General features: G+C 43.6%; 1 protein-coding gene across 1 annotated transcript; it reads right to left on the bottom strand.

The window, feature by feature from the left end:
• Positions 1-646: 646 nt before the first annotated feature.
• cdkl1 (cyclin dependent kinase like 1 (CDC2 related kinase)) lies at positions 647-20,319 on the bottom strand (the record flags this gene model as incomplete). The annotated part of the gene is made up of 9 exons (XM_084309869.1): positions 647-755; positions 1,998-2,159; positions 2,728-2,784; positions 7,480-7,562; positions 9,992-10,192; positions 11,013-11,103; positions 12,659-12,731; positions 14,580-14,701; positions 20,152-20,319. 9 exons carry the CDS (start codon positions 20,317-20,319, stop codon positions 654-656), a joined length of 1,059 nt encoding a protein of 352 aa, XP_084165995.1. The 3' UTR covers positions 647-653.
• Between the last annotated feature and the right edge of the window lie 1,642 nt (positions 20,320-21,961).

Genomic DNA, 21,961 nt, shown 5'->3' with positions numbered 1-21,961 from the left:
AATACATTTGGCAAACCAGGCAAGGCAGTATGTCATAGATTTACCCCCCAAAAAAGTCTAAACGAGCGTCTACAAAGCAGAGCAGTTCGTTATCGTTACACGTAGGTATACAAAATACAAACAGGTCGGCGTGAAATGCAGGCAACATGCATAACCCCAGTCTCCCAGTAGACATATTGGTAATAGTGCATAGAATGACATCACAAACGCCGCCCCCGCCCCCCCACACACACCCAATAAACATTGTGGGTGGAGCCTCTTGTCTGCTCAGCCCCGCCCCCCCACACACCCAATAAACATTGTGGGTGGAGCCTCTTGTCTGCTCAGCCCCGCCCCCACACACCCAATAAACATTGTGGGTGGAGCCTCTTGTCTGCTCAGCCCCGCCTCCCCCACACACACCCAATACACATTGTAGGTGGAGCCTCTTGTCTGCTCAGCCCCGCCCCGCCCCCCCCACACCCAATAAACATTGTGGGTGGAGCCTCTCGTCTGCTCAGAACCAAAAGGTGCCACCTCATTCATCTTCATTGCCTGAAGTCATCGGAGAACGTTTTTGATTGTTGATGCCGGTTGGGGTGCCAGTGCACACAGCAGGGTGCCACAGTAGGGTGCGGGTGAACACAGCAGGGTGCTACAGCAGGGAGGTTATCTTATATGTTTGGTAGGTGGTAGTTGAACCTTCGCAGGTTGTTGTAGTATTTCTTGTTGTCCAGAGCTGGAAAGATGCTGCTGCTGGTGAGCTGTGGTAAATACTGGAGAGAGAGAGGAAACAAGGTGTAAGAGCTTTATTTATTTATTATTATACCTTTATTTTACCAGGATACAGGGTATCTGCGGGGTGTTAAAAAGTCTTACATTTAATTTGCACAGGTATAACTATTTTTTGGGGGCAGCCCAGCTGTTGGGAGATGAAATAATATTAAATACATGAAATGTGTTTGTATTTAGTTTTTCTACCGGGAGCCTGGTGCATTTGGAGCTTGTTTATTTTTGCTAGTATGGTTGTGAAATTGGTATTAAATCGAGCTCTTAAGTGGTATTATAAAGGTCTTATAGTCTTTATTTAACTTGTTGAAACCTGCAGATACCCAGAGGAGTCGATGGAGATCTCTTTTTCGAGCAAGTCTGACCAGCGATCATTGCATTACATTTTCTTTTTAAATACTATTTTTACAGCTTATTTTTTTATTTATTTTTTTACTGCGCTATCTTTACAGTTATTTCTATTGTTATCTTTTATTGTTGCTGCAAAGTTGAGGGGCCAAAACCCAATAATTGTACTCTCTTATGCCTGTATAATGAGATGCAACAATAAAGGAATCTTGAATCTTAACGTTTGAAAACACTGTCCCTCCGAAAACGTCTCCGGTTCTACCTGCTGAGATAGTCCCTTTCGTGACTGTGATGCACCGAGTGAATCCACAGTCACTTCCTAGCCCATAAAAACCAACCTATGTTGACCATGAAGGACTGGTTCTGCCCGAACCGTTCGTTATACAAGTATCACAGAGACATTTCAAAGGTACTCACAGTTGCACGAGGGTTTCGGACAAAAATACGTGATGGTTTGAAAGCTCGGCGTTGCTAATACACATTTTAAATATTTTTTATAAACTGGTCAACACTGCATTATTTCCGCCGTTGGGTGCATGATGCGCTGTGATTACAGCGCAGGCACACCAGGCAGCCAAATACGGAAATAAAGCCGTTTTGAGCAGTGTTTTGAGCAGTGTTTCAAACCCTCCATGTATTTTTGTCCGAAACCCTTGTGCAACTGTGAGTACCTTTGAAATGTCTCTGTGATACTTGTATAACGAACGGTTCGGGCAGAACCAGTCCTTCATGGTCAACATAGGTTGGTTTGCTATGGGCTAGGAAGTGACTGTGGAGTCACTCGGTGCATCACAGTCACGAAAGGGGCTACCTGCTGAGACTCACCCCGGGGGGGAGGTGCTTGCATGGCAGGCGTGTCGGTTCTACCTGCTGAGACTTACCCCGGGGGGGAGGTGCTTGCGTGGCAGGCGTGTCCTCTTGTTGGCGGCGTGGCCGTGCTCTCTGCTGCTGCTCTCCATCTTCTCCCGCTGGCTGTCGAAGTAGGGATGTTCTAGCAGCTGTTCACAGGTCAGCCGCTCCGACGGGTCCATTCTGAGGCAACCCTGGAGAGGAAAGAACAGAGTTAAAGGTGCTGGTAATAATAAAAAAAATATATATATATACTGTACATTCAGAGCTTTTAGAAAGGTGTGGAAATTCTATTTTGCGGGTCCAAAATTAATGTTGTTTACATGTTGCAGGCTCCTTCCCAATATTATCCCCACGTGGAATTCACCTGATAAATAAAAATAAATTACATGCTGGTGCTCTAGTGCGACATCTAGTGGCTGAATGTTATCTATAGCAGTAGTGTTGCCTCTGCAACAATCCATAATATTTCACTGGCTGATCCATGTTTAATACGACACCTCAACTGCTCAGAGTTGTTGGAAGTATGTGATTTCAGATTCATCCATATCCTGTATCTATAACACTCTTCAAAATGACTACTGATTTAGAATATCTGGTCAGGGAACTACTTCTCAGATCACCACTGACATACTATACTGCAATATATACCTGCTCGCCTACAACTCTGAAGATATCATGTGAGCATAATGCTTCATAACAGTTCATATACTTTGGATACGAGCAGATCTAGAATCAGATTTACACGGACTGCATCATTACCTTCATTAGACTCAGAGCTTGGTTTGAGAGATTTGGATATTTCTGCTCCAGTGAATCCTACAGACACACACAGTTGCAGTTTGGTTAGAACCTCATGCAAATCAAGTCAAATGTTCCTTTATTAATCCCCTTGGGGAAATTCAGGTGTCACAACAGGGGGGGGGGGGGGGGGGGGGGGGGGGGTACAGGCAGGAAAAAAGGAGGGAAACGATAATTATAGAAATAGTAATAATAGAGTACAACATAATAATAATAGTGGAATGGCAGTATATTCTATCAATAATAATAATAACAATATACATGGTACACATAGTAGTAGTCCATGCAGTGTTTAGTATTAAGAGTCTGACGGTCCTAACAGTTCTCAAGTTCTCCAGCCGTTAGTTCTCCATCTATTGGCAGCAGTCCATGCCCGCAGTTGTGGAGCCTGATGACATTTAAGACCATATTTGAATAATATAAATACTCAGAAATGTGTATGTTTTATGCAAACCCGAGGAGGAATAGCTGCTCCTGGGATCACAGTATACATAGTAATATCCATATCCAAAAATAAATACAAATATAAAATGATTATATTTTAAAAGTCTATTATAGTAATTTTGAGGGGTGTCCAGAGTCAATCTAAAGATCTAAATTGACTATCTAGATCTGTAGGCCCATTGGAGCTGATCATGGCATATTTGAATTGATCTGTATTGATTGGCATCGACTACATTAGACCAGATACAATTTTGGCTATATTAGACCAGATAAGATTTTAATTTAATTTCTTCCATTAACTCATTCAGCGCCAATCATGAGAAAAGTCGGGTTTTAATCGTTATTTCTTAGCTATATTATATGGATATTAGCTATATCCATTCATTTTCATCCATCCAGCCTGATGTTATCATTGGGAATGGGTCTGAGCTCGCAAAAGGGCAAATACCGCCGCCTACACCTTCCAGCAGGTATTGCACTCTATTAGAAATGGTGTAGTTTCTTTTCAGGGCCGATCTGAGCCGTGCGGGCGGGGTTTAAATACTCAGACGAGGCAGGCCTTTACAACGACGGCATGGAACAGTAACCCCGCCCGCCCGTTCATGTGTAACGCTCGGTAATGTGGGACGGACCTCCACAAGCAGTATTTGGAATGGCGATCAGATAATTGGGTTATTTCTTTTGCATTACATCAGATACCAGGTAAGGACTCTATATATAAAATCTTGCGTTGATCTGATATTTCTTTCTACCGCGATCGCGGCTGTCTGTGTGTGGCTGTGTGCCGTTGGGTGCAGGAGGGGACTGGGGGAGCCTCGCGCTACGAGGGCCATTTCATTCTTGCATGAGGAAGGATAATAAAGATAATCTAGCGTTGATTTCAGGAAGATTCGATAATCAGGCGAAAAATGACAGCGTGTTTAGTGTATTACACTAAAGGGCTATTATCACGTCTTTTCCTGGGATTACTAAGAATCACCAAAACTATTCATATTCAAAACTGTATCAAACGGAAATGTACAGATGAAAAAACAATCCGTTTTGTACATGTTGACTGGAAGCAACTCACTGACAATCGACTGGGGTGTATTAGACCCATAGCTATAATATAAGATATATTTTAAGCACTCGCAAATCTCGCAGTCCCCCCAATGATTAAAGTGATGGCGTAATAGCGTCCTCTGGCGCAATGGCGCAGAATGAGTTAAGGGGAAGCTGTGAGGCACATAATATAATATAATAATAATGCAGGACCTGCTCAGAGGTCTTTAATTGGCATGCAATTATCCTCAACACACACACACACCGGAACACACACGTATGCATTGTCTCTGTAGGATCGCCGATGCGATTCGTCTCGGCGATTAACCCATCCCGTCATCCTTCCCCCCAAGGGCAGCCGGGAGCAGACAGGCGTCAACGTGAGCCGCGCCAGGGGACCAATCCAAGTGCTCCTGCCCGTCTTCGTCAAGGACACCACAGCGTTAGCGATCTGTTGTGCATGTTTTTCCATTGGGTTTATCTTATCGGGGGGAAACCCTTGCAAGCACGGGGAGAACATGCAAACTCCACACAGAAAGGCCTGGGAGATAAATCAAATCAAATCAAATTTATTTATAGGGCCCGACAACACACGTTAATGTCCCCATGGGCCGTACAGGTCTTCTTTAAACAAGTCAAGAAGACAACATAACAATAAGTCAAGAACAGAACAAGAACACCATAGGGTCCAAACATTTTTTAGATGAATGCAAATAAATGAAAGAATGCAAGCACTCCCAGACATACCCCACGCGAAGGTAAGGAAAAACTCACTAAAACCTAACAATAGGGAAAAAAGCTCCACAGGCAATGTGGAGGAGAGAAACCTTAGAAGGGCCGTTCAAGGGGGGATCTCCCTTCTTAGATGTCGGTGATAGTAGTGTTGCAGACGGACAGTTGGTAAGCATGCACTCATGTGTGTAGTGAAACACAGATGAGTGCATGCAATAGCAACTGTACATTTTGAAAAATTAAAGATAGAGTTGATAGCGGATCTATTTGAAGCACAGGGGCGGCGCAAGAGGGTCACGTCCTCCCCGTCTTAGTCACGGGACATTCAGCACTCCGGTCGTTGCTCAGGGACAGCCGGAGACAGGGGGAAGGGGGGGTGGCACAGAGAGGGTCGCGAACTCCCGGCATCATCGCGGGACATCCGGCACTCCGGTCACCACTACGAAACCTCCGAAGACAGGGGGGCACGCAGAGGGGGTCGCAGTCTCCCGGCCTTCGTCACGGGACGTCCAACACTCCGGTCAACACTCCAGGACAGCAAGTCATAGGAAGACAGGGAGACGGGACAGGCGTTAGACAGCTCATGAGATTGAAGTAGGCGGACATAGCAATAGATACAAGTGGTAGGCATATATGTGAATGGAGTAGATATATGAAGTAAGCGTATTATGTGAATAGAATAGAAGTACTTAACCCAGCAATGAAACCGCGTTGACTGTTAATCTGTTAACAGTCTGTTAATCAGTTGACAGGACCACGGACAGACGGCGGTGAATAACTGATCCAATGCCTCGGAGGTGCATGTAGAGCAGTCACTACAAGCTTGGCCAAGACCCCGAGGCATCCATCACCTTGGTCAGCGCCAGGAGACGGGTACTCAGAGAGAAGGGGGAGGGAGAGGGGGGGGGGGGGAGAGGGGGGGGGGGGGGGAGAGGGGGGGGGGGGGGAAGAGTTAGAGAGTTCCCATGTTTGTGGTGCTGCAAAGGAGCAGACATGTAGTACCCTGTAGTGCCATGTAGTACCCCGTAGTGCCATGTAGTACCCTATAGTACCCCATAGTGCCATGTAGTACCCCGTAGTATCCTGTAGTACCCTGTAGTGCCATGTAGTACCCTGTGGTGCCATGTAGTACCCTGTAGTGCCATGTAGAGCTGTGTAAGCCATGTAGTACCCTGTAATGCCATGCAGTACCAAGTAGTACTCTGTGGTACCATGTAGTACCCTGTACCCTAACTAAACTACCCTATAGTAAACTACCCAGTGGTACCATGTAGTACCCTGTACCATAACTAAACTACACAGATTAATCTAAAGGTCAGTCCCCGACCAGGTGAGATCAAGGTAGGTTGAAGGAGAGAGAGAAAAGATGAGTCTTAAGCAGGGATTTAAAAGCTTCGACAGAGCAGGCGCCCCTGATGACGGCAGGTAATTTGTTCCACAGGTAGGGAGCGCGGTAGACAAAGGCTCTGTGGCCGGCGGATTTCTTTTTAACCCTAGGGGTCGATAGAAGCCCCGCATTTTGTGAGCGCAGAGCACGAGCGGGCGAGTATCGGGAGATGGGTACCTGGCATCATGGAAACCTGGTCCCCAAGCGGGAATCGAACCCTGGACCTTCTTGCTGTGAGGCGACAGTGTTAACCACTACACCACCGTGCCGCTATTTCTACTTAATGCAGAGCTATTCAATTGTCAAGCACATCTCACCTATATTCCATTGGTTGTACCAACTTTAACGTTCTTGAAGTGAGCTGTATTATCTAGGAAAATACAAATATCAGATGGGCCAAAGCGTTCTATTATATATCGGTATCGGCAGTATATTAAATGACTGCAAAAATCAGGGGCAAAAATACTTAATTAAGACATCCCTTGTCATTATGACAATTATTAGTATTTTATTTATATATTAGTATTTGTACTTAAATAAAGATAATTAATTACACGTTTAAAATCTCAGCTATGAATTCCCTTCTCTCAAGAGATTTTGAAATCACATTTGGACAAACTCTGACCCCTGCTGGTAACAGCTGGTAATATCTAAATATACCACCAGTGGCATAGCAAGGAAAACTGAGTCATACTCTACTATTGACTTTACACTCTGTGCATGCGCTAAAGATGCCCCCTTTATTTTTGCCACACCTGGAAGGCCGGCCTACAATAGTGAATGTCCCTAACTGACCGACCGACTCCCCAATGTTGAAACACGCATACGTGAGTGTCGTGGCTCAACAAGGCGCGCCTAGTCTCCTTGAATGAATGAAAACTTTATTTAACAGATTGCAGAATGTGTACCGTACAATACAGTACGGCTCAATACACACAATTGTTAAGGGGATGCAGACCAGAGAAAGACGTTTGTCTTGTTTACATCAGGGTCCCCCATTTTCAATTCATAGTAATTCTTCAATGAGCCACGCCCCTGAAGTCATCTCGGCACGTCGCTATGGCGACAGTACTATGGCCAGAACATACAGCTGATATATTTGTCCTCACCATCTCCTGTGGTTCTGGGATGGAGACTCCGCTGAAGAACTGGTTGTTACTGAAGACCTGCTGGTGACGAGGGATCAGGTCTCCTGCAGAGGACAGAAAACAGCTCTCAGGCTCCGTTCACACTGCAAGTTCCTTTTATTGCCACACGGCCAGACCGGTGGAATTCATGCACGGTGCAGGTGGTAGCTGCGACAATACACCACATAAAAGACACAACGGAACAGTACAGTACAGAAATACACCACCTAAAAAATACACGTCGGAACAGTACAGTACAGAAATACACCACCTAAAGAATAGTCAACGGAACAGTACAGTACGAAAAAATAGAAACATCAGGTGCAACGTAACAATAAACCAGAGAACATAACAAGCATGGGGTGAAGATTAGGAGGAGTTGAGCAGCTGTATGGCCTTGGGGAAGAAACTGTGGTTGAACCTCACAGTTGGACTGCCCACTGGTGACCTGAACCTCCTACCAGAGGGGAGGCGTTGGAATAGGTGGTGAGCTGGGTGCAGAGGGTCACTGATGATTTTGTTTGCGCGTGTGATGGTATGGTGTTTGTGTATGGAGTCCAGAGTGGGGAGTTTGCAGTTGATCATTTTCACACTGCAAGCCTGCAATTCTCATTTCATTTCCTGCTCAGATCGGATGTTTTTGTTTGGCAGTGTTCACGTTATCTTTTAAATGTGGCCAATATCAGATTGCAGTGCGAACTGGTCACGCTCCTGAACCTGACTAGCATGCGCTTAATGAACAATAAAGAAGATGGATGTGAATAATTGTGACAAATGTCAATCTAGTGACGTAAAAGTTGCATGAATTTTGACATGACTGTTCAGACCGAGGTCGCTGATTTAGCACCACATATGAAGAAAGATCATATTCCATGTGATTTGTGCTGTTCACACTGTTCTGAACAGCACATCTGATCTGAGTCACATAATGAGCAAAGAAAAGAAAAGTTGGGCCACTTTCAACTGCAGTGTGAACGGAGCCTTAGATCAAGCGATGCCTGTGAACCTTTGACAAAGTCAAAAAAGACTTTCCTTTGTTTATCTCCCGGTGTTGTGTATCCTGTTCACTTACTCTCCCTCTTCCAACACCGCTTCATCCCCAAACCAGCTGCTCCTAACGCTGCGTTCGGAAGTTGGAAGCTGGAAACATGTCGTCTCAGACCTACGTGTGTTTGAGCTACAGAGTGGGAAAAACATGGATGCTGCTCACGCTGAACTGTTTCACTGACTACTGCACTGTTTTGCTGATTGGTCTGAAAGCATACCAAGTTGAAAATACAATATTACAATATCATTGTAACGTATAATATAACCGGTAGGGCATACAGACCCTCATCTGTACCTTTGTTTACACTGTTGTGTTTACATTGTTTATTTTTCTCATATTTTTATATTCAGATAACATTGTATTGCCTATATTTATGTCTTTCTACTATTACCCTGCCCACGCATGTACCTCCCCTCCCCATGCTGCTATGACGCCCAAATGTCCTCAAGGGGATCGATAAAGGAATATCTTATCTTAACTCATCTTATCTGATATTACTGTTCCACTGCAACTTCATAAGATCCAGTAATAAGATACACCAAATGATAAAATCTTTGTTGATATATTTCTCATATATATTTCTCACATATAAACTAATAGCAATCATTGGTTCTTCCAACATGGAGGACAAACGGGCATTCTGTGAGTTTTGATTGATTGATTGAACATTTTATTAACAGATTGCAGAATGGGTACAATACAGTACGGCTCAATACACACAATTGTTAAGGGGATGCAGACCAGAGAAAGACTTTCGTCTTGTTTACATCAGGGTCCCCCATTTTCAATTCATCTTAACATGACATACATGACATACAGATTGACAGTACTGCTACATCTAGACATTTATGACGTACCAGATTTACAAATACAGTACTGTTTGTGATACAAAAAGAGTCTAAAAAAGAGAGAAATATACATTTGCTGAAGAAACTGTACATTGGAGGAGGTTGGGTAGGTGGGGGTAGGTTGGGTAGGTGGGGTGGGGGAACTGTACATTGGAGGTGGTTGGGTTAGGATATTTACTGTACATTGGAGGGGGTTGGGTTAGGACATTTACAGGGGCCAGTTTCGAATTGCAGTCTCGAATTGCAGTCTCCCGTAGGTGCTCTTTGAGAGTGGTTTTGAAAGTGGGTAGTGATTCACATTCCTTTACAGCTTTGGGTAGGGCGTTCCACATTGATGTGGCATAATTGCGAAACGTGTTTAGTCCCTTGTTTGAGCCGAATCTGGGTTTAACATGATTTGTGGAGCTCCCTCTGGTGTTGTGGTCGTGGTATTCACTGACCTTTGGGAAGTATTTCGACATGTACATGGGTACCTTAGTGGTGTAGTGTATCTTGTAGACCAGGCCCATTGCAAGTTGCTGTACTCTGTCGTCTACTCTAAGCCATCCTAGGTTGTCAAAGTGGGCAGGGGTGAGGTGGGTTCTGGGAGTGACCTCACCTAAAGTCTTCCTGATGAGATAGAGCTGGTCCATGTCCGACTTCCCGGGCCACAGAGGAACCCCCGAGATCAGCTCGGCGAAGACGCAGCCTATGGCCCAGACGTCCACAGGGGGGCCGTACTGCGTGTCCCCCACCAGCAGCTCAGGGGCCCGGTACCAGCGCGTGGCCACGTAGTCCGTGTAGTAATCACAGGGGCCGGCTGACGGAGCACAGAGCACGGGGACACAGGGCCGGGGGGACGGTTAGAGGCCAGCGAGGTTTTTACATCAAAGGCACAGCAATATGAACTAACACTCGTATATCACGGGCACATATACACACACATATATACACACATATGCAAACAATCCCCATGTTAGCAAGTATTTAATGTTAAATTCGTATTTTATTTTATATTTTGAGTCGAAAAACAAGTGAAAAAATTTGCCAGTGAGGATTCACTTGTTCCAGTCCAGCTAAATATTTATTGAGTCAAGTGACGATATATCTAGAAATCAGGCAATTCACTCTTTCTGTTTCAATATGTTTTGAAACAAGTGCATTTGTATTTGAACAAGTGAAATGATTGGCAGATTTCTTCCCCCCACTTGTTAACTGATATATTCGTTAATAATAAGACATAGTTAGTTAATAAGACATACTAGTTGTACTAGTTGTGTTCTAGTAAGCTCTGAGTAGCAAGTGATTTAATTGATGTTATATAATAATAATAATAATAATAATAATAATAATAATAATAATAATAATAATAATAATAATAATAATAATAATAACAACAATAATAACAATAACAACAACAATAATAATAAACTTGATCTGTATAGCACCTTTCATAAAAGAATGTGCTTCACAGCAGTAATGGACATAATATGGCTAAGTATTATGGTCTCAGAAGAGGTCATGACAAATGTACTGCATGTAAACTATAATAATGACCACCAGGTGGCACTTGTGGAGAAGTGAAAGTGACTGGCGAGTGTGAAAGTGACCGTTTTCATAAATAAAGCCTCGAAACTCACTGAGTATCCTGGCGAATCCGAAGTCACAAAGCTTGATGACCTGGTGCTTGGTGATGAGAATGTTCTCCGGCTTAACGTCCCGGTGAATGCACTGCAGGAGGGAGAAACGTGCAGGTTAAAATCATACAATCCTTCTATATACCTACTTATACACCTGCATATATAACCCATATAACTCTGTATGATAGTACAATAATGCTGTATATACACACCTTATATATATATTTATTCTTACCGTATATATATATCTATTTATCCACATCTGTCTGTACTGTACATACCTGCATATACTGTAACCCCTTTTATATATCTGGACTGTAGATACTATATCTATATCTGTACATATCCCTTACCTACGCTTACTAGTTACGCTGCTGGCCAGTATGACTTACTACCATAGTGTCTTTATACCTGTATCACTGTAAATATTAATATACTACAACTCTGTACATACATCTGATTAGCACTATTACTCAATAGTACTAATTTATATATTTTATACCAAGTTTAATCACCTGTACGTTGTATATTACTGTTGCACTTTACTGTTACATTTGCACTCTGGTTGGATGCCAAACTTATTTTCTGTGTACTGTGTGCGCGGTATGATGACAATACATTTGAATCTAATCTAATCTATTAAGAATGTTCAGCTCTCAGAATTCTAATCTCGTACATGAGATTGTAGTACGCGTACGACTGAAAGGGTTTCGTCGTCACTATGGACTTGAGAGACGGAGAGACAATGAGCAGCACTCGGCGTGGCGTGGTGCGTTTGTCGTTAAGAGGCCGTGATGACAGAGTGTGTTTGTATGAGAGAGACTGGAGGAGGAGGCTGAGATATTATGGACTTTAGCTCCAGTTAAAAAGGAGGCCCTGCCGAGGTTGTTGTGTCTCGGTGATACATTAACTGCTGGTCAGCCAGGGGGAAGGAATTCTAGTGAAAGAAAAGAGAGAGAAAAGAGCTATAAACGGGTGGCTGCTTGGTGAGGAAGAGGTGGGAGGCAGGGTTTGGAATTCTAGGCAAAGGAGGACGAAGGTTTGAGAAGACGGAATATATCACAATACTGTTGCTACACCGAATGACACACTATCCCGACTGAAGACGGGACGCTTTCGGCAGCTTTAAGAAGAATAAGTCATTTGCTTTTGTTTAAAAAAAAAAAAAAAAAAAACGTTTGTATAGCTATTGTTGAGGGCTACAAATGGTAATCATTTGTATTTTGTACTTTTTTAGTTTTTGTTTTGGAGGCTTAATTTGATAAGAATATAGGACAGGCATGTATAAGCATTATGCTTCAGCCTTTTCAGTCATTGCCAGAATCAAAGACGTTGACAGTCTGGAATGATTGTGCATAATTTTGTATTGTGTGATGACTGAATAAAACGACGACTACTATTATTACTGCTACTGCTACTGCTACTACTACTACTACTACTACTACTACTACTACTACTACTACTACTACTACTACTACTACTACTACTACTACTACTACTACTATTACCACCACCACCACTACTACTACTACTACTTTCTGTCAAAAAGAGAACGCGATACAGGGCAGAGCAAGAAAGAAGGATGTTTAATCAGAGGGATAAAGAATGAGCAGTAAACAGCTGCAGAGCATGTGTCGATCGCTTACATTCTGTTTGTGGCAGAAGTTGACGGCTTTGAGCGTCTGCCAGGTGATGCTTTTAACAAGGTGGTCTGGAACACTGAGGAGGCAAAGGAGGAAACAGCAGTTTAGCAGAGGTGTAGAATCCAGGAGCCTCGTTCATCAAAATGTCCTTTAGAGACTTCCTCCTAGATTCCGTTGAAAACAGATGAAAACCGAACCCTCGCACCGAAGAAACATATAATCCCGTTTTGAATTTCTTTGTGTTTGCAGCTGTAGAGTCAATCAATCCAAATCACTTGGGAGTGAATGTGATACATCTACTTTCTTCAGCTATGAATGAACACAACGCCCTTAACTTACCATCTATAGATGATACAAAATGTTAGAACATTGTTTTGTGTGTATGCGTAATTAGGAGGGCATATGCAAAAAGACACATTTAAACTGCCTTGTGTACATTGAAGTACAATGAACGTACACACTTTCATAAGAGTCAAAAATCTGTAATCTGTAGTGAAAAAATACAAATGTGATCAGAAGTTCAGAGTTCAATCTAAAAACGTTTGGAGAAAAGGGGTATAAAGAAGTGCAGTAACTAATACTAAATCACTGGATACTAAGAACTTTAAAGCCTTTTCTCTCAGTTTCACCCTTTGCGTAGTTACTGCACGGTCAGCTTCCGCAGGGCAGTACAGAAGGACAGTAAAGAAAAGACTCTGAAACTCAAACAATAACAACAACAGCAAAGAGGGATTAAACGTTTAACGAGCGGACCCCTGGCCCCGGGTCCCGCTCCCCTCGCCCCCCTTCTCCGCCACGTCTCTAATGACCACACGTGTTGTCGTCCCTCGGTCCGTCCCGGAGGACAGCGGCGGAGGGACCTGCCGGTCCTATTGTGAGCCACGACGCTCTCTGCCGGGGGCCTTTGTTGACTCAGAGGACATCTATCAGTGTTGCTGTGGAAATGGCTAAATCGGGCCCTGTGACCGGCAATTAATAACAATCCCCGCCCCCCCCTTTTTTTCACCGATCCCTCCTTGGCCAGACCGCGGGCCGGAGGGGATGGGGGGGGGGGGGGGGGGGGGGGGAAAGGGAGAAAAGCAGACAGCGAAAACACAGCGGGGGCGAGCCTAAAGTGGCCCGACAACTCCCCGCCACAGCAAAGCATTCTGGGAGAGTATCACTGTAAACATTCCACGGGGGAGCGGTTCAGCCTCCGTGGAGACGGCCATTGTGGCTCGAAGAGTTGGACACTGCGGTGTATAGTAGTGTACTGTGTGGTGGACACAGCACAGCACTGATATAATGTACACACGGTGCTACTTAGCTTAATGAAACGTACCACTGTGCCAAGAGGCTTCAAAGGGGGAATGCCGCCCGTTTTTAAGAATTCCAGGTAATGTGGTAGAGTTTGTGATGGTCACCTGGATGGATGTAAAGTCTGGGGCTGCTCGATAGACAATGAATGAATCTCACTGTTATTGATATGTACATCTTCAAAAAAGAGATTAAGTAGAGTGTCAACCCACGCTATTTTCAGACTCGATACGAATTCAGATTCACGACAAGTCGATTTGATTTTCGCACCTTTGCCTGTCAAAACATTGTCACTTCTACAACAAAACCTCTTATCTGCATTAAAAAAAGTGGGCAAAAACTGCAAGAAATCTGAAAAACCTGGTGTTACAATCATCATCTCTGGAGGAGGAGGAGAGAGCTCCAGTCTCTGGGTCTCAGACAGACTCAGACTCAGACAGACTCAGACTCAGACAGTCTCAGACAGACTCAGACTCAGACAGTCTCAGACTCAGACAGACTCAGACAGACTCAGACAGTCTCAGACAGACTCAGACAGACTCAGACTCAGACAGACTCAGACAGACTCAGACTCAGACTCAGACAGACTCAGACAGACTCAGACAGACTCAGACTCAGACAGACTCACCCTCTGGGGTGCCGGTCCAGCTCGTTGAGCACTGTGTGGTCGCAGTACTCGAACACCAGGTGCAGCTTCCGTTTCCTCCGGAACACCTCGATCAGGTTAACCAGGTTGGCGTGCTTCAGTTGCTGTGGAGTGGAGGCCACACACACATACAAGCACAGCGTTACATTTACATTGTTTACATTTAGTCATTCAGCCGAAGCCACAAGCCACAGGTTCAAGACCGTAGCAGACTACAGAGAGTGGCCCGTTCAGCCGAACGCACAATTGGAGGGGGGCTTCCCACTCTCCAGGACATTTACAACAAGCGGTGCATGGGTAAGGCTAAGAGAATTATCAAAGACTCCAGCCACCCAAACAACTGCCTCTTTGAACTGCTGCGGTCAGGCAAGCGATACCGGAGTCTCATAGCAAGCACAGAGAGACTCAGAAGAAGCTTCTATCCTCAGGCCATCAGGATGCTAAATGACAATAACACTATGTAACAACCATCAAATGCACTCACAGCACACACATCCACACACACACACACGCACACACTCACTTTAAACAAACAACTCACTGCAGCACCCACTTTACCCACTTTAGAACACCTAAACACACTTTATATTTATTGGTAAAGAATTTGCACTACAACCCATACCTCATTACACCTTACTGTAAATTGTACCTAAATTGTACCTCATCCCATTTCTGCTTTGTACTGTATAGTATATTGTATTGTAACTCAGGTACTTCTACTCTGCATTGTACATTGTATATATGTATATACTGAACACTTTTGTCTACGTACTTGACTTCTATTTTATACTGCTATACTTATTTTGTACTTATCTATTTTGTCTAGCACAGTCCCTGGAGCGTAACAGAAAGAAGCATTTTGTATAAAAGTATTCTGTACTTCTGTATGACAACTAATAAAGAAACTTGAACTTGAATACGACAAGTCCGCAGGAAGGGTACGACTCTGGCAAGGGTCAGTAAGATTGTTCGTCAAACAGTGTTGAACTTGGGTGCTCCAGTCTTGAGTGCATACTTAGTAGTATAGACATATTAGCATAGTAGGTAGTAGTATAGACATATTAGCATAGTAGGTAGTAATATAGACATATTAGCATAGTAATAATACATTTTATTTATAAGGCGCCTTTCAGGACACTCAAGGTCGCCATACAACAATTAAAAACAGTTCATTTACAATCACAATCAAATTTAAAATAAAATCAGCTGTAGTAGATAGTAGTATAGACATATTAGCATAGTAGATAGTAGTATAGATATATTAGCATAGTAGTATAGACATATTAGCATAGTAGATAGTAGTATAGACATATTAGCATAGTAGGTAGTAGTATAGACATATTAGCATAGTAGGTAGTAATATAGGCAAGGTAGATTCCTTAGTAGCAAAGTGCATAATAGTAAAAGACAGTATGAAGGTTAGTAGTTTTTTTTTAATTTATTTTCATTTCAGATATTGATTGAAGAAGTGTGTTTTTAGTCGACGGCGGATAATTGGGCGGGTTTCAGCTGTCCAGACTGTAGTGGGAAGTCCGTTCCACCATTGTGGAGCGAGGACCGAGAATAGCCTGCTTCCCTTTGATGACGCCCCCGGAGCTCTGATAGGAGGAGTGGGTCTGAGGCGGCCAGAAGATGCAGAGCGTAGGGGTCCTTGAGGGGTGTGTAGTAAGAGACCATTGACTGGAGGTAGGAGGGAGCCGTTCCCTTCGCTGCATGATATACCAGGTCAAGGACCTTGAAGTGGACTCGTGCGACAATGGGAGAGTGCACCTCTCTAAGAACATACGTCTGTGTTCAGGATAATTACCTTCAGGTCATTTAGCCGACGCTCGTATCGAATGCGACTTACAAATTGCATACAACGAAGCCGGCAAGATAGGGCTGTGCGGTTAATAGTTTTTTGTCTTCCCACGATCATGACAACAAGAGATGAAATGTTTATCGTGCATGCCGCGTTTAACGAGCATTTTGTCTCGTGTTGTAAATGCAGCGCACCCTTCCTTCACAGTGGTGGGCCCCTCCCCCCCCCCCCTCAAGCCCAAACAGTCGTTTGAGCTCGTGTTGAGAGGGAGGAGGGAGCCACGACACGTTTCTCCAGTTATTTTGAAATGTCTTTGCTCTTAGAATATGACAGAAAGGCAGCCTTTGGTCAAAAAAAGTTAAACAAATTCAGTCATCGTCATATGTTCTCAAATCAATTAGTAATCGTGTTTAATAATCATGATTTTTGCCACAATCGAGCAGCCCTACAGCAAGGGGTACACTTCTGGTGGTCAAGGATAAGTGGTATAGTTTGTCTAATAGGGCCAGACTTGAGTTCTTCACTTGGAAATGTAATAATAAATGTTTTATAAATATGTTTTTTTTCTCTTAAGATATTAATATTTAGGCATTGATTCAGATATACTCCACACATGCTGTGTACTGCTGTTGATAACAACACAGTCGTTCCCCCCCCCCCCCCCCGGACAATAAAGCTCTCTCTTATTGCGTCACAAATGGCAGCTTTAGTGTGATGATGAGCGTTAGCAGCACCAGGCAATAACACTGTGTGTTTGCTATTGTAGCGCACTATAGTAATGTAAGGTCATTACACCACTGTACTACAGGATATATACGCTTTGCTCCGCGGGGCAAGTTCTCACACGTCTTATCAAACAACAACAGAAAAACATCTCAACAGATGGTAATAAAACATGCTGTCGCCCCTGACAACCTGTCCTCATCTTGTTCTATTTACGAGCCTGCCGCCTGCTGACATCACAAACACCGTCACTACAGACACGACGATCTACATCACAAACACCGTCACTACAGACACGACGATCTACATCACAAACACCGTCACTACAGACACGACCGATCTACATCACAAACACCGTCACTACAGACACGACCGATCTACATCACAAACACCGTCACTATACAGACATGACCGATCTACATCACAAACCCCGTCACTATACAGACACGACCGATCTACATCACAAACACTGTCACTACACAGACACGACCGATCTACATCACAAACACCGTCACTACAGACACGACCGATCTACATCACAAACACCGTCACTATACAGACACGACCGATCTACATCACAAACACCGTCACTACAGACACGACCGATCTACATCACAAACACAGTCGCTACAGACACGACCGATCTACATCACAAACACCGTCACTACAGAGACACGACCGATCTACATCACAAACACCGTCACTAAAGACACGACCGATATACATCACAAACACTGTCACTATAACTATATATTAGCGTTCTGATTCTGTGCTCTGTTGCTGAATGCTGATGAACCCTTTCACTACCACACTACAGACGGTTAACCTTTCACTACCACACTACAGCAGGTTAACCTTTCACTACCACCGTCTGTAGTGTGGTAGTGAAAGGGTTAACATTCTGTATTGTTGCAGTGAAAGGGTTAACCCTTTGGTAGTGTGGTAGTGAAAGGCTTAATACAGAATATATATATATATATATATATATATACTGTATGTTCTGATTAGCACAGACAATGTACAGAATCAAAATACACGTCTTTGTCTTTTCTTTAGACAAATAAGAACACCAGTAGAAACAAATCAAATGTTTATTTTTTAACCAGATCTAAGTCAGATAACCACAGTATAGTGATGATAACTGAAACACCATTAGAGGTTTATTGAGTTTATTGAGTTTATTAGGATCCCCATTAGCTGTTGCATGACAACAACTAGTCTTCCTGGGGTCCAGAGGTCCTGCTGTAGGAGGTCTATGGTGGTTCTGTATACAGTCGAGTTCTACAGACAATGGACTTAATTACCGCAATCATTCTTAAGGACTATAGGGGCACTATATGGTGAGTGATCTCCTTTGTCCTACGGTCCTATAGGGGGGACTCGCAAGGTGATAAACCACCATCATCTGGCACACCATCAGTTGCAGGTTGAAAAAACCCTCAGCTCGGAACTAGGCAAAATCTGCACCTGGCTCGCTGATAACAAACTATCATTACACATGGGCAAAACAGAGTCCATTCTCTTCGGTTCAAATAACAAACTCAGCAAGACCGACGGCTTCTCAGTTACAGTGGGTGACAATATTGTCACAAGGAAAGAAAATTACCTACCTGGGTTCCATCCTAGAGGCAAATCTTTCCTGTGACAAAATGGCATCCAATGTAATAAAAAAAGTCAACCAACGAACACGATTCTTGTACCGGATCTCCTCACTGGTAAACAAGAATACCCTGAAGACTCTGGCAGGAGCACTCATTCAAGGGTACTACGACTATGCTTGCACCTCATGGTACCAAAGCACCTCAAAGGCGCTAAAAACAAGATTACAAACATCTCAAAACAAACTGGTCAGACTACTGCTTGACCTTACCCCTAGAACCCACCTCACCCCTGCCCACTTTGACAACCTAGGATGGCTTAGAGTAGACGACAGAGTACAGCAACTTGCAATGGGCCTGGTCTACAAGATACACTACACGACCAAGGTACCCATGTACATGTCAAAATACTTCCCAAAGGTCAGTGAATACCACGACCACAACACCAGAGGAAGCTCAACAAATCATGTGAAACCCAGATTCGGCTCAAACAAGGGACTAAACACGTTTCGCAATTATGCCACATCAATGTGGAACGCCCACCCAAAGCTGTAAAGGAATGTGAATCCCTACCCACATTCAAAACCGCTCTTAAAGAGCACCTACGGGAGGCTGCAATTCGAAACTGGCCACCGTAAATGTCAAAACCCCCCCACCCCCACCCCCTCCTAATAGACAGTCTCCTCCCCACTGCATGTATATATTCTCTCCCCGCCGTATATGTATATTTCTCTCCCACCCACCCACCCCCTCCTACTGTACAGTCCCCTCCTCATCATACTCTGTCAGGATCTATGGGTAACAGTACTGTATATTTGAATACCGTATATGTCACAAATGTATCAGTACTATATGTCCCTATGCCATAAATGTCATGTATGTTGTGTATGTCTTAAATGTCAATATGAAATGAAAATGGGGGACCCTGATGGAAACAAGACAAACGTCTTTCTCTGGTCTGCATCCCCTTAACAATTGTATGTATTGAGCTGTACTGTACTGTACCCATTCTGCAATCTGTTAAATAAAGTTTTCATTCATTCATCATCCAGGGTTTTTATGCTTTATTTAGGCCAAACATCTATAGAATATTGCTGGAATTGCACTGCTGATTCCCATGAAAAAAGTTATTTTGCCAGCAAAAGACCCCCTTGCCTCCATGTCCATGCTATAGAATTGTTTGTTGTTGTCGCAAGAATTAATTAATTGCACTGACCCCCATCGCTGAGAGACAAGTGGATATTTGTTTGAGATTTTGTTTTTACATCATTTTACACCAAGAGCTACTCTGACGCAATCCTGAACATTAAAAACGCAACAAACAGGTAATCCGCTAAAACAATAACACTCAATAAAACCAACACCTGCACAGCCCACCTCACCCCCCCCCCACCTATAGTCCTGTTCCACACTGAGCCTCGGGGTCTGGTACCTTCAGCATCCTGATCTCCCGCAGCGCGATCTTCTTGATGATGGGATCGTCCTCCGACTCCACGAACTTCTTGATGGCGACGATCTGCCCGGTGTCTCGGTTCCTGCACTTGAACACCACGCCGTAGGATCCCTCTCCGATCTTCCCGATCTTCTCGTACTTCTCCATGAAGACGGGACCGGAGGGCATCAGGACGGAGAACAGGCAGCAGCTATTGTACCAGTGTCACCGCTGACCTTGTGACCCAAGAAGATAAAGAAACAAATATGAATATAATAACCTCATTTCCCCCCCCCATGTATGCATAAGAACAAAAGCGGAATTTTGTACTATATAGGTTGTACTTTCGTTTGGATAAGTGTTTTGTCTTTATTCTTTTTATTTGTTTACTGTATGAAGCACAATCTCAGGAAGCCTCATACACAGAACCAAGTATTCAGTAATGTAGTAACTTAAGTAACACTGTAATGTACATATATGTGACAAATAAAACAAAACTTGAACTTGAACAATAATGTAATGTGTGGATAAAGACAGTCTAGATTAGCCCATGAGGGGACGCGCGCTAAATCATTTGAATAAAATGCGATAATAAACACAACAAGCCTTTACAATGTGAAGATCAGAAGAAGGAACATTGATGATAACCAGCTGTAAAAACACCCAAAACGTGGACAAAAGTACAAAACTGCCACCAGCGCGTCATTGCTGCAGCAAATGCAACGTTACACCTGCTGTCTGTGAACAAACACTAACGTTACGTAATAGAATAATTTGCAATGCAAAGTATTTAAGGTGACACTCCGCGCACCTTCTCATCAAGGAGGCAATAAAATCAAAGTGTTTCACTTTCTAAATATCAACATCAACCATCCATCACGAATAGGCTATGGTAAATCGGTATTCCTAATAATAATAATAATAGACAAAATACAAGATCAAACATAGCTTGAGTGACCCCTTCAGTGGCTGCAATCAAATGATAAAATCACAAACTCAAACTAAAGTTGTGATCATCTCATGGGACAAGAAAGAGACACTTGTTGTTGTTACACCATTTCCGTTGTCCTCTTGTACCTAATGCACCTAATTAATAAACATACTTACTGTCGTCGTTGGTTGGACTCTGTGAAGGACTGGGAGCAGAGAGAGAGAGAGAGCGAGCAGGCATCCGCTCAGCAGCCGAGGAGGTGGACGATCACTGCTCCTGCCTGCAGCCAGAGACCCAGGCTTCCCCTCCTGAGAGACTCGTCCCCATAGGAACTGCACGGCTGACTCCACCCCCCCGCCCCCCACTCACACACAACGCGGTTTGATGATGTGGATCAGCCAAAAACAGTTCTAGTGCCCAGAGGCTTGGTGTGGTGGTGAGGAGTGGAGTGGGCGGCTCCAGCCTTTGTTTTGGGTTTGGAGTGTTGGACTGTTCTGTGCTTGCAGCTAAATGGAGAGTGGATGGAGTACCTGATCATCAGGGATGTAGTACCTGTATCACTATGCTGTGTGTATATATATATATATATATATATATATATATCCACATTTGTCTGTACATACCTGCATGTAATCCTTTTTACATATCTGTAGATACTATGTATATACTCTGTCAGGATCTATGGGTAACAGTACTGTATATTTGCATATCATATATGTCACAAATGTAACAGTACTGTATACCTGTATGTCATGTATGTCCCTATGCCATAAATGTCATGTCATGTATGTCATAAATGTCACTATGAATTGAAAATGGGGGACCTGATGTAAACAAGACAAAAGTATTTCTCTGGTCTGCATCCCCTTAACAATTGTG

The sequence above is a fragment of the Notolepis coatsorum genome (assembly GCF_963971535.1).
Source record: "Notolepis coatsorum genome assembly, chromosome: 3".
NCBI lineage: Eukaryota > Metazoa > Chordata > Actinopteri > Aulopiformes > Paralepididae > Notolepis > Notolepis coatsorum.
The sequence above is the reverse complement of the archived record's forward strand: the minus strand, read 5'-3'. Positions and strand labels throughout refer to the sequence as shown.